Source organism: Lampetra planeri, chromosome 7 (genome assembly GCF_965212315.1).
Source record: "Lampetra planeri chromosome 7, kcLamPlan1.2.h2, whole genome shotgun sequence".
Taxonomy (NCBI): domain Eukaryota; kingdom Metazoa; phylum Chordata; class Hyperoartia; order Petromyzontiformes; family Petromyzontidae; genus Lampetra; species Lampetra planeri.
The window spans coordinates 3888333-3902199 of NC_136113.1; the positions used below are offsets into that span (position 1 = coordinate 3888333).

The 13867-nt window shown below is 57.9% G+C and overlaps 1 protein-coding gene across 1 annotated transcript; it reads right to left on the reverse strand.

The window, feature by feature from the left end:
• Window positions 1–11163: 11163 nt before the first annotated feature.
• GPR75 (G protein-coupled receptor 75) lies at window positions 11164–13867 on the reverse strand. The gene has a single exon (XM_078595988.1). It carries the CDS (start codon window positions 13316–13318, stop codon window positions 11474–11476), a length of 1845 nt encoding a protein of 614 aa, XP_078452114.1. The 5' UTR covers window positions 13319–13867; the 3' UTR covers window positions 11164–11473.

The following is a 13867-nucleotide window of genomic DNA, read 5'->3' on the forward strand; positions in this document are numbered from 1 at the left end:
CCGATGGTCTTCCACGTGGAGAATTAATCACTGGGGCAAATTAGGGCATTGACGTGGGCGTGATTTGTTAAAACCCAAAGGGATTGTGTATTGGTCATCACTCCTATTGCGTACATACAAGTATACGGACCCTTCTTCTTGGTTCTTTCGGTAAAGTCACGTAGAAGGGAAATAATACAATAATAAAAATAAAACAATAAAATACAATTCTCACGACGTTTCGGCCACAACAGGTCTGCCGGAAAGACGCTGAAAGATGCTGTCTTTCCGACAGACCTGTTCTTCACCTGAGGACGGCTGCTTGTGTTGTTGCCCTGCAGTCACGTAAGCTTTAAATCGAAATTTATACGGACCCTAATTTATATATGGACAAAAACACGTGGCTAATCGCCACACAACACGTACACAATGCAATCCCCTCTCGTGTACATATTCACTCATCGATAGACGCGTGCAGTGTCTGAGAAAATGCCACGTTTACTGTCCCCAATAGCTTGCACTCTTACAACGTGCACGTGGTCAATCCACCAACTGCATGAAGGCCACCCTCACCCATCCGCGTGGTGAACGTATCACCTGTATCATAAACAGCAGGCTGAGCCTGCTTCCAATTAGCGTGTTTGCTGGAGTTAATTGATGTTTTTATTTGAATAAATGAGTTTTAGTCGGTCCGTAGGACGGATACAACTCATCTTTTATAATGTAGAACTCGCAAGCGTGGGGCAATTGCACCACGATGGAAACGCAGTCACTGAGGTTGCATTGTTCGCTTTGGCATCGGGTTATGGGAACCTGTCAACCCCTTATCAGTGCCTCCTTTATTACGACCAATTCAGACCTTGTTGGTCACCCCGTGCCCTTATAAATCGCAACTTTCATCCTACAAAGTCCCATCACAAGGGAGAAACACAAACAGACAAAGCATAAAAAAAATGTGCCCGTATTGAAACGGCTGTACGCCGTATGGACCTGAAAACTCAATTTCCCCGTAAAATAATTCGGGTAAACCGTATGGGTTGCCAGCTATGCGACGAAGGGATTGAGAGGAGGGAGGTGGGCACGGACGGACGCTGAAAGCGGCACACGTGTCCTCATCGCCGGGCCGCGTGGGCGATCAGGAGGTGCTCCGGGCGAAATGGGATTGAGATGGGCGGAGCATGGGGGGGGGGCAGGCGATATTTTGAGAATTTATGGAAGCTAGGGGATGATGTAGAGAGATAGGAGGACAGAAGGGACAGGAAGATGGGGGAGGGAGGCCAGACGATGCGGAAGCAGGAGAGTAGAGAGGAAAGCAACGAGAACCATGAGATGGAGGGCGACGTGACGTTGGGAGAATCGAGGGAAATGGGAAGGCTGGAGTGGGAGGAGAGGAGAGAGGAGGAGGAGGAAGGAAATAAAACGAGGGAATGCGGCGCCGCGGGTGGGTGAGGTGAGAGGAGAGGAGGGGAGGGACAGAAAAAGCGAAGGAAATTCGAGAGGGCCGTGTGACCCCCTCTCCTCGTCCTCCCGGTGACGCAGAGGCCGAGGCGGGCGGGCGGGCGGTGGTGGTGGTGGCAGCTCGCGATTGACGTCATCGCGCGCGGATTGTGCGCGAGCTCGGCTCCCCCGAGTCACCACCCTCCCGCGCTGCTCCATCATTCATCACATCCCCACCACCACCACCGCCGTCACAGCATTGGCGCTCGTGCTATCAGGCTGCTGTGTATTCGGCCTTAATTGGCAGAAGACGCAACCCTGGGTAGAGGGGGGAGGGAGGGGGGAGGGAGGGGGAACACAGATCTCGTAGAGAAAAAACAACAACTCAACACATTGATCAACAGCGCCGTCCTTAAATGGGGGTAAATATAACGGGCGACGTTTCGGGCAATGGGCCTTCTAATCAGCGGGACAAAGTGGCTATGAACTAGTGGTCATTGCCCGAAACGTCGCTTAGCACAGTATATTGTAATTGCTGTTGAAGAGCGGTGTCAGTGACGAGCGTGTTGAGAGGCTGACATTGTCAATGCTCGTGCGCACGGTCGCTGTTGTGTTCTGGTGAGGCCGCGGAGGGAACGCGAGCAAGGGGAATGGTCACCGTAAAAGTTGCGGGCAGCGCCGTCTTCGCCGCGACGATCTAAAGAACCAAAGAATAATTCCTGCAGTCACGAAAGCTCCAAAATTAAGATCGAACGCCGTTCAACACTCCATCCCCCCCACTACCCCCACCAGCGTCTCGAGGCAATTTAAATGCATTGACGTCACTGCTGCGGTTCGGCCGGGCAACGCTTTTTCCAGTCTGTGCCACTACCATCGTCCTCAAGGTGGGGTGAAAATACAGTGCATTTATAATGGGCGACGTTTCGTGCCAATGGCCCTTCTAAACAAGCCATGGTTTTAAGAGAGCGAATTGTGCCGACTGTGGTCACCCTACCCACAACAGACCGTGGGACATCCCACGACTCAATGCCCGATTCCCAAATGATCACGGCGATACACCAACTCCGATACTCCTTAATTCTAGATTTGAAGCTTTCGTGACTGCAAGGCATCATATTCTTAGGTTTTTTCGGTAAAGTCACGTAGGTAAAACATCAAAATTAATGAAAATAAAATAAAAACAAAAATCACGACGTTTCGGAGGCAACACTAGATGCAGCTAATTCGGCTGTGACGGTCCCACCTGATGACGGAGACTTGTGTTGCCTCCGAAACGTCGTGATTTTTGTTTTTATTTTATTTTCATTAATTTTGATGTTTTACCTACGTGACTTTACCGAAAAAACCTAAGAATCCGATACTCCTGACGCAAATAATTAATCTGCCTCGACCGCCGCCGATGTAACATTAGGCGCTCTTTGGGGCCGTCCATAAATGACGTCACGCGATTTTTGACGATTTTTGACCCCCCCCAACCCTTCGTCACACGGCGTCACAAAAGTCAGACCCCCCCCCTCAAATATGACGTCACAAAGCTCTGCCCCCCCCCCAAATATTTTTTTTACATGCTTCAAATCGCTTTAAACTATTGTCATTGTAGTGCGTATTTAATGTGGCACTGCAATCTGATGTTGTAGGAGAAAACATTTATCAAAACGTCTATTTAATTAAGTAGAACGTGTTGTCTATATTTGTTTAAAGTTGCGCATTTTAATGTGACGTTACATTTCTCACCCCCCCCCCCCTCGTCACACATCGTCACAAATATCTAACCCCCCCCGCCCCTAGGTGCGTGACGTCATTTATGGACGGCCCCTTAGCAGCGATCTTCACTCATTGTCAGAGCGGGGGGGAGGGGGGCACTTTCGCCGACAAGGCATCAGTGTGAGGGCCGCCACACATTTGAAACCACTGGGATTTGGCAGCACGACGACGACGATGATGATGATGGGTGTTCTCACGTGTGTCTATTGTCGGGGGGGGGGGGGGGGGCCGCACTAAAGGCCACCAAGGGGGGCACCAGTGGCTGGCAGGCCTTGCGATGAAGAACACTGGGATAGCCTTTACTGCAGCCTTGCACGCTTTGGTTATCAATCGTAAAACAACGTAGCATGTTAATAAATTTGTGTGTTGCGATGATTCTACCTTCTAAAGAAATCTGGCCATGGCTCGTACCCCCAGAAGGGGCATCTCGCACGCCCTTAGGGGATGCGTGCACCCCAGGTGAAGAGCCACTGGTCTACATCAACATCAGCCACGTCAGTCGTGACATTGGTGGCGCGTATAGAGTAGTCAGGGCAGTGGTTCTTCACCTTGACTGCAGCCTTGCAAAACCCCTTTGGTTCTCAATCGTAAAAAAATAAATATATATAACGTTAAAAAAATACGTAGGGGTTGATGAAATAAAAATTAAGTTGCATTTACGTGGCCGTGTTTTGACGATTTAGCTTTCAAAAAAACCGCTACCCCCCCAGAGAGGGCATCTCGCACCCCCAGGGAGCGCGTGATGCACCCCCCAGGTTCAGAAGAAGAAGAGCCACTGAGTTAGATGACGAATTGCGGTGGAGCCCAATTCCATAAAACACCTCGGCTATCAAGTTACACGCGCGCACAACAGCTTCCCGACAGGACGCTAACGTTTCAAACAATAGTTCTTGAAAAAAAGAAAGAGCTATTGCTCGAAACCGTCGCCTGTTATCTTGACGATGTGTGAGAAGGCCATTGTTTACGACGCTGCTGGTGAATTGTTTTTTTTTGTAACAGAGTACACTGAATACCTATACACACATACAAGACAAAGATCCCCCGTATAGCCGTAAACAGACTTTTGGGGCAAGTGCTGTGAGCGACCACCTGTCAAGGCCGGCAGAGCACATAGTCAACACCACGCGCGGCCGCCTTTGTCTCCCTAGTGGCAACGTTTAACACATCGCCCCAGGTACCCATTTGAGACTGAGTCGACCTAGAGGAGGCCCAGAATCCGTTCAGATAATATGAGCGTCATTGGTGTTGGCCGTGAGCGGCAATCGAACTCGGGTCGTCGGGTTTGTAGCCCAGCGCGCTAACCGCTACACCACCGCTCCCCACACACACACCTTGACACGCGCACCACAATCACCTGTGCACAGACGCGCGCACACACACACATCGCCGATTTGCCATGCAACAGCATGTCTCAAAGTGGAACTCTGCAAGCGTGAGCATTATACAAACTATCGGTGGTGATTCTTCAGTGATCATCCGTTTATTCAATACGAAATAGGAAAAGCACACAGATTGTTTCGTTTCATGGCTGAGCGAGATTTGGCGTTTTCAGTCGGCCAATGTTTTTGTTACAAATTACTTTCCACTCTCTATTATGTACAGTACTGAAAAAAAACGATAAAATATACCCTCCGTCGTGTTACAATACCGCACAGTACTTCCTTTCAACCTATTTACGCGTTTAAGAAATGTACAAATCAAAGCGATCTGCTGCTGAATACTAAAATGTGCCCATCTCTTAACACGGTTAACACCAATATTGTAATAATAACACCGATACACTGTGAACTTACTGCCTGCCACTGCCTGCCATTGGTTCAAGCAGGCGTGAACGCACAACTCAAACACGAAACTAAAGCATTCCCCCACATTGTCAGTTCTCCAGCTTCACATCTCCACATCTCCACAGCTCCTAGCTTTACATCTCCCATCTCCACAGCTCCCAGCTCCCAGCTTCCCAGCTCCACAGCTCTCATCTCCACAGGTCCACAGCTCTACAGCTCCCAGCTTCCTATCTCCCCAGCTTCATATCTCCCATCTCCACAGCTCCCATCTCCACAGCTCCCATATCCCCAGCTTCCATGTCCACAGCTCCCATCTCCCCAGCTTCCATCTCCACAGCTCCCATCTCCCCAGCTTCCATCTCCACAGCTCCCATCTCCACAGCTCCCATCTCCAAAGCTCCCATCTCCACAGCTCCCATCTCCCCAGCTTCCGTCTCCACAACTCCCATCTCCCCAGCTTCCATCTCCACAGCTCCCATCTCCACAGCTCCCATCTCCCCAGCTTCCATCTCCACAGCTCCCATCTCCCCAGATTACATCTCCACAGCTCCCATCTCCACAGCTCCCATCTCCACAGCTCCCATCTCCACAGCTCCCATCTCCCCAGCTCCCTACTCCACAGCTCCCATCTCCACAGCTCCCAGCCACCAGCTCCCATCTCCCCAGCTCCCATCTCCACAGCTCTCATCTCCACAGCTCCCATCTCCACAGCTCCAATCTCCCCAGCTCCCATCTCCCCAGCTCCCATCTCCCCAGCTCCCATCTCCCCAGCTCCCATCTCCCCAGCTCCCATCTCCCCAGCTCCCATCTCCACAGCTCCCATCTCCACAGCTCCCATCTCCACAGCTCCCATCTCCCCAGCTCCCATCTCCCCAGCTCCCATCTCCCCAGCTCCCATCTCCCCAGCTCCCATCTCTACAGCTCCCATCTCCACAGCTCCCATCTCTCCAGCTCCCATCTCCACAGCTCCCATCTCCACAGCTCCCAGCTTCCCATCTCCCCAGCTTCATATCTCCCATCTCCACAGCTTCCATCTCCACAGCTCCCATCTCCCCAGCTCCCATCTCCCCAGCTCTCATCTCCCCAGCTCCCATCTCCACAGCTCCCATCTCCACAGCTCCCATCTCCACAGCTCCCATCTCCACAGCTTCCATCTCCCCAGCTCCCATCTCCACAGCTCCCATCTCCACAGCTCCCATCTCCCCAGCTCCCATCTCCACAGCTGCCATCTCCACAGCTCCCAGCCACCAGCTCCCATCTCCACAGCTCCCATCTCCACAGCTCCCATCTCCCCAGCTCCCATCTCCACAGCTGCCATCTCCACAGCTCCCAGCCACCAGCTCCCATCTCCACAGCTTCCATCTCCACAGCTCCCATCTCCACAGCTCCCATCTCCACAGCTGCCATCTCCACAGCTCCCAGCCACCAGCTCCCATCTCCACAGCTCTCATCTCCACAGCTTCCATCTCCACAGCTCCCATCTCCACAGCTCCCATCTCCACAGCTCCCATCTCCACAGCTCCCATCTCCACAGCTCCCATCTCCACAGCTCCCATCTCCACAGCTCCCATCTCCACAGCTTCCATCTCCACAGCTCCCCAGCACACGACACTGCAGTCGTTAATAAAGAATGGGTGACGAGCTGCGCAGTGGGGTTTTGGCAGCCAAATGGTGAATTTTGTTGGACACGGCTAATCCATTCGTCCGTTCATAGCAGTTTACAACCAAAGCGCCGCTCGGGGTCACAGAAGTTTCACAGAGTTCGTGGAGGGGATCGGGGACGGGTGGCCTGGGGAGAGGCACCGTTTGTGCACGTGCGTCTGCGGTGTCCTGCCCTGAAGCAGATCCCCGCACGAACGTCTGGAGCATCGCAGGAATTTGCTCAACAATTCAAGAAAGCAGTAGTTTACACCAATTATAATACGGTACATTACTTGTGCGCTCAACCAAACACAAGTACAGCCTCGCAACATTCGCGTGATAACGGGCGGAAGAGCCGACACAGACCCGCTCCTCGGTCTCGCCGCGTTTGATAACGAAACGGGCCGCGCGACTGCGAGAGATGCACATCGCGGCCACGTGCCTGTCCCAGGTCCCTGTCTCTGTGTGTGTGTCCCAGGTCCCTGTCTCTCTGTGTGTGTCCCAGGTCCCTGTCTCTGTGTGTGTGTCCCAGGTCCCTGTCTCTCTGTGTGTGTGTCCCAGGTCCCTGTCTCTGTGTGTGTGTCCCAGGTCCCTGTCTCTCTGTGTGTGTCCCAGGTCCCTGTCTCTGTGTGTGTGTCACAGGTCCCTGTCTCTGTGTGTGTCACAGGTCCCTGTCTCTGTGTGTGTGTCCCAGGTCCCTGTCTCTGTGTGAGTGTCCCAGGTCCCTGTCTCTGTGTGTGTGTCCCAGGTCCCTGTCTCTGTGTGTGTGTCCCAGGTCCCTGTCTCTGTGTGTGTGTCCCAGGTCACTGTCTCTGTGTGAGTGTCCCAGGTCCCTGTCTCTCTGTGTGTGTCCCAGGTCCCTGTCTCTGTGTGTGTGTCCCAGGTCCCTGTCTCTGTGTGTGTGTCCCAGGTCCCTGTCTCTGTGTGAGTGTCCCAGGTCCCTGTCTCTGTGTGTGTGTCCCAGGTCCCTGTCTCTGTGTGTGTGTCCCAGGTCCCTGTCTCTCTGTGTGTGTCCCAGGTCCCTGTCTCTGTGTGTGTGTGTCCCAAGTCCCTGTCTCTGTGTGTGTGTCCCAGGTCCCTGTCTCTCTGTGTGTGTGTCCCAGGTCCCTGTCTCTGTGTGTGTGTCCCAGGTCCCTGTCTCTGCGTGTGTGTCACAGGTCCCTGTCTCTGTGTCTGTCCCAGGTCCCTGTCTCTGTGTGTGTGTCACAGGTCCCTGTCTCTGTGTGTGTCCCAGGTCCCTGTCTCTGTGTGTGTGTCCCAGGTCCCTGTCTCTGTGTGTGTGTCCCAGGTCCCTGTCTCTGCGTGCGTGTCCCAGGTCCCTGTCTCTCTGTGTGTGTGTCCCAGGTCCCTGTCTCTGTGTGTGTGTCCCAGGTCCCTGTCTCTGTGTGAGTGTCCCAGGTCCCTGTCTCTGTGTGTGTGTCCCAGGTCCCTGTCTCTGTGTGTGTGTCCCAGGTCCCTGTCTCTCTGTGTGTGTCCCAGGTCCCTGTCTCTGTGTGTGTGTCCCAGGTCCCTGTCTCTGTGTGTGTGTCCCAGGTCCCTGTCTCTGTGTGTGTGTGTCCCAAGTCCCTGTCTCTGTGTGTGTGTCCCAGGTCCCTGTCTCTGTGTGTGTGTGTCCTAAGTCCCTGTCTCTGTGTGTGTGTCCCAGGTCCCTGTCTCTCTGTGTGTGTGTCCCAGGTCCCTGTCTCTGTGTGTGTGTCCCAGGTCCCTGTCTCTGCGTGTGTGTCACAGGTCCCTGTCTCTGTGTCTGTCCCAGGTCCCTGTCTCTGTGTGTGTGTCACAGGTCCCTGTCTCTGTGTGTGTCCCAGGTCCCTGTCTCTGTGTGTGTGTCCCAGGTCCCTGTCTCTGTGTGTGTGTCCCAGGTCCCTGTCTCTGCGTGCGTGTCCCAGGTCCCTGTCTCTGTGTGTGTGTGTCCCAGGTCCCTGTCTCTGTGTGTGTGTCCCAGGTCCCTGTCTCTGTGTGTGTGTCCCAGGTCCATGTCTCTGCGTGTGTGTCCCAGGTCCCTGTCTCTGTGTGTGTGTCCCAGGTCCCTGTCTCTGTGTGTGTGTCCCAGGTCCCTGTCTCTGCGTGTGTGTCCCAGGTCCCTGTCTCTGTGTGTGTGTCCCAGGTCCCTGTCTCTCTGTGTGTGTCCCAGGTCCCTGTCTCTGTGTGTGTGTCCCAGGTCCCTGTCTCTCTGTGTGTGTGTCCCAGGTCCCTGTCTCTGTGTGTGTGTCCCAGGTCCCTGTCTCTCTGTGTGTGTCCCAGGTCCCTGTCTCTGTGTGTGTGTCACAGGTCCCTGTCTCTGTGTGTGTCACAGGTCCCTGTCTCTGTGTGTGTGTCCCAGGTCCCTGTCTCTGTGTGAGTGTCCCAGGTCCCTGTCTCTGTGTGTGTGTCCCAGGTCCCTGTCTCTGTGTGTGTGTCCCAGGTCCCTGTCTCTGTGTGTGTGTCCCAGGTCACTGTCTCTGTGTGAGTGTCCCAGGTCCCTGTCTCTCTGTGTGTGTCCCAGGTCCCTGTCTCTGTGTGTGTGTCCCAGGTCCCTGTCTCTGTGTGTGTGTCCCAGGTCCCTGTCTCTGTGTGAGTGTCCCAGGTCCCTGTCTCTGTGTGTGTGTCCCAGGTCCCTGTCTCTGTGTGTGTGTCCCAAGTCCCTGTCTCTCTGTGTGTGTCCCAGGTCCCTGTCTCTGTGTGTGTGTGTCCCAAGTCCCTGTCTCTGTGTGTGTGTCCCAGGTCCCTGTCTCTCTGTGTGTGTGTCCCAGGTCCCTGTCTCTGTGTGTGTGTCCCAGGTCCCTGTCTCTGCGTGTGTGTCACAGGTCCCTGTCTCTGTGTCTGTCCCAGGTCCCTGTCTCTGTGTGTGTGTCACAGGTCCCTGTCTCTGTGTGTGTCCCAGGTCCCTGTCTCTGTGTGTGTGTCCCAGGTCCCTGTCTCTGTGTGTGTGTCCCAGGTCCCTGTCTCTGCGTGCGTGTCCCAGGTCCCTGTCTCTCTGTGTGTGTGTCCCAGGTCCCTGTCTCTGTGTGTGTGTCCCAGGTCCCTGTCTCTGTGTGAGTGTCCCAGGTCCCTGTCTCTGTGTGTGTGTCCCAGGTCCCTGTCTCTGTGTGTGTGTCCCAGGTCCCTGTCTCTCTGTGTGTGTCCCAGGTCCCTGTCTCTGTGTGTGTGTCCCAGGTCCCTGTCTCTGTGTGTGTGTCCCAGGTCCCTGTCTCTGTGTGTGTGTGTCCCAAGTCCCTGTCTCTGTGTGTGTGTCCCAGGTCCCTGTCTCTGTGTGTGTGTGTCCTAAGTCCCTGTCTCTGTGTGTGTGTCCCAGGTCCCTGTCTCTCTGTGTGTGTGTCCCAGGTCCCTGTCTCTGTGTGTGTGTCCCAGGTCCCTGTCTCTGCGTGTGTGTCACAGGTCCCTGTCTCTGTGTCTGTCCCAGGTCCCTGTCTCTGTGTGTGTGTCACAGGTCCCTGTCTCTGTGTGTGTCCCAGGTCCCTGTCTCTGTGTGTGTGTCCCAGGTCCCTGTCTCTGTGTGTGTGTCCCAGGTCCCTGTCTCTGCGTGCGTGTCCCAGGTCCCTGTCTCTGTGTGTGTGTGTCCCAGGTCCCTGTCTCTGTGTGTGTGTCCCAGGTCCCTGTCTCTGTGTGTGTGTCCCAGGTCCATGTCTCTGCGTGTGTGTCCCAGGTCCCTGTCTCTGTGTGTGTGTCCCAGGTCCCTGTCTCTGTGTGTGTGTCCCAGGTCCCTGTCTCTGCGTGTGTGTCCCAGGTCCCTGTCTCTGTGTGTGTGTCCCAGGTCCCTGTCTCTGTGTGTGTGTCCCAGGTCCCTGTCTCTGCGTGTGTGTCCCAGGTCCCTGTCTCTGTGTGTGTGTCCCAGGTCCCTGTCTCTGTGTGTGTGTCCCAGGTCCCTGTCTCTGCGTGTGTGTCCCAGGTCCCTGTCTCTGTGTGTGTGTCCCAGGTCCCTGTCTCTGTGTGTGTGTCCCAGGTCCCTGTCTCTGTGTGTGTGTCCCAGGTCCCTGTCTCTGCGTGTGTGTCCCAGGTCCCTGTCTCTGTGTGTGTGTCCCAGGTCCCTGTCTCTGTGTGTGTGTCCCAGGTCCCTGTCTCTGCGTGTGTGTCCCAGGTCCCTGTCTCTGTGTGTGTGTCCCAGGTCCCTGTCTCTGTGTGTGTGTCCCAGGTCCCTGTCTCTGCGTGTGTGTCCCAGGTCCCTGTCTCTGTGTGTGTGTCCCAGGTCCCTGTCTCTGTGTGTGTGTCCCAGGTCCCTGTCTCTGCGTGTGTGTCCCAGGTCCCTGTCTCTGTGTGTGTGTCCCAGGTCCCTGTCTCTGTGTGTGTGTCCCAGGTCCCTGTCTCTGTGTGTGTGTCCCAGGTCCCTGTCTCTGCGTGTGTGTCCCAGGTCCCTGTCTCTGTGTGTGTGTCCCAGGTCCCTGTCTCTGTGTGTGTGTCCCAGGTACCTGTCTCTGTGTGTGTGTCCCAGGTCCCTGTCTCTGCGTGCGTGTCCCAGGTACCTGTCTCTGTGTGTGTGTCCCAGGTCCCTGTCTCTGCGTGCGTGTCCCAGGTCCCTGTGCCCGCGTTAGCTCAGTCACGACAGTGTCCGTGTCGGACCCGCTTGAGCGCGGAGGTTGCGCGGTGCGGCTGATGCGAAATCATCGGCGAACCAGTTCCGTGGAGAGAGGAGATGCGAGTGGAGAGAGGAGAGTGACAAGACGACGGCATAGAGGGGACCACGGAGAGGAGAGTGCAGAGTAGGAACTGGAGACAGAAGGGTGGAGATAGGAGAGGAAGGATGAGAGGAGACACGGGAATGGAGAAGTGGAAAGATGAGAAGAGGGGAGAGTGGAGACAGGATGCATCGAGAGCGGAGTGGGGAGCGGAGGGCGGAGAGCGGAGAGTGTCGAGGGGGAGAGACGCGAGGACTGGGCAGGGGAGCGATCCCGCGGTCACACGGACGGAAGGGGGATCATGTTCCTGTCCGCTGGCCTCTCGGGCTCCATCAGCAACTCCGTGAGCGCGGGGGCAGCGCACACGCAGCCGCTGGCCCCGCGCTGCCCCCGACGGGGATGCTGCCCCCTTCGCTGGTGCTGCACGCTGCCCCCCGGGCTGCTGGGAGGGGACGGGCTGCTGTTGTAGATGCTGTAGTAGGGCTCCACGCGGCTGTTGATGGGCGACGAGGCGCTGTGCGCGAACGGGCGGCGCTCGGAACGCGGCCCGGGGCCCCGGCGCCCCTCGGCACCGGCCTGGAGGCTGTGCAGGCTGGGCCCGCACGCCTGGTCCACGCGGCCCCCGCGTGGACCAGGTGGCTGCGGCTGCTGCTGCTGCTGTTGATGCCGGTGGTGCCGATGGTGGTGATGATGGTGGTGGTGGTGGGGACGGTCGTACGTAGACGCCGGCCGCTTCGGGGAGAGGATGCAGGCGGAGTTGGTGTCGTGGTGGGACGACTTTGCGCAATTTGCGCTCAGGTTTCCTCTCCCCACGGCGCGCAGCCGCGTCTTGGGCCGGCAGCAGCAGCAGCAAGAGGAGCAGCAGGTGCAGCAGGTGCAGACGCCGAGCAGCGGCGCGAAGAGCGCGCGGAGGCAGCAGGAGAGGCGCTTCCACAGCCCTGCCCCGCTGCGCGAGTAGAGGAACGGGTTGAGACCCGACTTGAGGAAGAGCAGCGTGTAGCCGAACACCTCCAGCTGCGTGCTGGCCACGCCGCCGTTGGGGCCCGCGGACATGACCCCCTGCAGCAGCGCCACGGACAGCGGCATGCAGCAGGCGAGGGCCGACAGGGCGATCACGAGGCACGTGAGCAGCGCCTTCGAGTCCTTTGCCGTGGCCATGAGGCCGGGCCCTCGCATCCTCGACGCGGGGTCGTCGGCGGGGCCAGGCCCGTGGTCGCGGGTCGCGCCGGCGCATGGGGCCGCTGCCGCCGCGGCCGCCGCGTCGGGCGCGCACGGCCGTTCCCCGGCCCCCGGTGCCACGTCCACGGTGATGATGGCCCCCTTGCGCACCCGCGCCTTGAGCCGCAGGGCGTGCGCGATGAGCGCGTACGAGACGGTGAGCACCACGAGGCACAGCAGGAAGTCGGCGGCGTACGCGTAGAGCACGAGGCCCCCCGAGAGCAGGGGCAGGCAGAGCTGCGGGCCCGGCCCGGGGCCCCTCGTGTGCCCGCGGAGGGCGGCGAGCGCGGCGAGGATGAGCCCCAGCGCCCAGAGCAGCAGCGACAGGAGGAGCGCCGAGGCGGAGGAGGCGTGCGACACGAGCATCGCCGCTGCCTGGCTCGGCTGCTGACCCAGCACGAGGCGCAGCCTCTGCACGGCGATGACCGACACCGTCTGAAGCGACAGCAGCGGGAAGGCGGCGGCCGTGAGCTGCAGCGAGAAGCAGAGCGAGTGCGAGACGGCGCCGCGCGCCCAGTGGCGCACGAGCAGCACGGAGCCCAGCATGGGCGCCGTGGCGCACGACACGAACAGGTCGCAGAAGGAGAGGTTCAGCACCAAGAAGTCGAAGTGGGTGCGCAGCTTGCGCAGCGACGGGTCGAAGAAGGAGAGGAACACCACGAGGTTCCCGTACGTGCCCACGCAAAAGAGCAGCGCCAGCAGAAGGGTGCAGGCGGCCAGCGTGGCGCGGGACAGGGCCGGCGCCGCGGGGCCGACCCCATCGGGTCCGGAGCCGCCGGTGTCGGGGAGGAGGTGCTGCTGCTGCTGCTGCTGCGGCTGGCTGTGGGGCAGGAGGAGGAGGTGGTGGCTCGGGGAGGCGGACGCGTGCAGCGGCGCCAGCAGGGGCCCCGGCCTGCTGTCGTTCATGTTGGCAGGGGGGCGCGCGCAGTGAACAAGGGCCCACTCAGGTCGCCAGGTGAGGTCCCCTCAGGCCGCCAGGTGAGGTCCCCTCAGGTCGCCAGGTGAGGTCCCCTCAGGCCACCAGGTGAGGTCCCCTCAGGCCGCCAGGTGAGGTCCCCTCAGGCCACCAGGTGAGGTCCCCTCAGGCCACCAGGTGAGGTCCCCTCAGGCCACCAGGTGAGGTCCCCTCAGGCCACCAGGTGAGGTCCCCTCAGGCCGCCAGGTGAGGTCCCCTCAGGTCACCAGGTGAGGTCCCCTCAGGCCGCCAAGTGAGGTCCCCTCAGGCCACCAGGTGAGGTCCCCTCAGGTCGCCAGGTGAGGTCCCTTCAGGTCACCAGGTGAGGTCCCCTCAGGTCGCCAGGTGAGGTCCCCTCAGGCCACCAGGTGAGGTCCCCTCAGGTCGCCAGGTGAGGTCCCTTCAGGTCACCAGGTGAGGTCCCCTCAGGTCGCCAGGTGAGGTCCCCTCAGGCCGCCAGGTGAGGTCCCCTCAGGTCGCCAGGTGAGGTCCCCTCAGGT

Coding starts and splice junctions, on each gene's coding strand:
- GPR75 (XM_078595988.1), bottom strand. CDS start 13,318: ATGAACGACAGCAGGCCGGGGCCCCTGCTGGCGCCGCTGCACGCGTCC.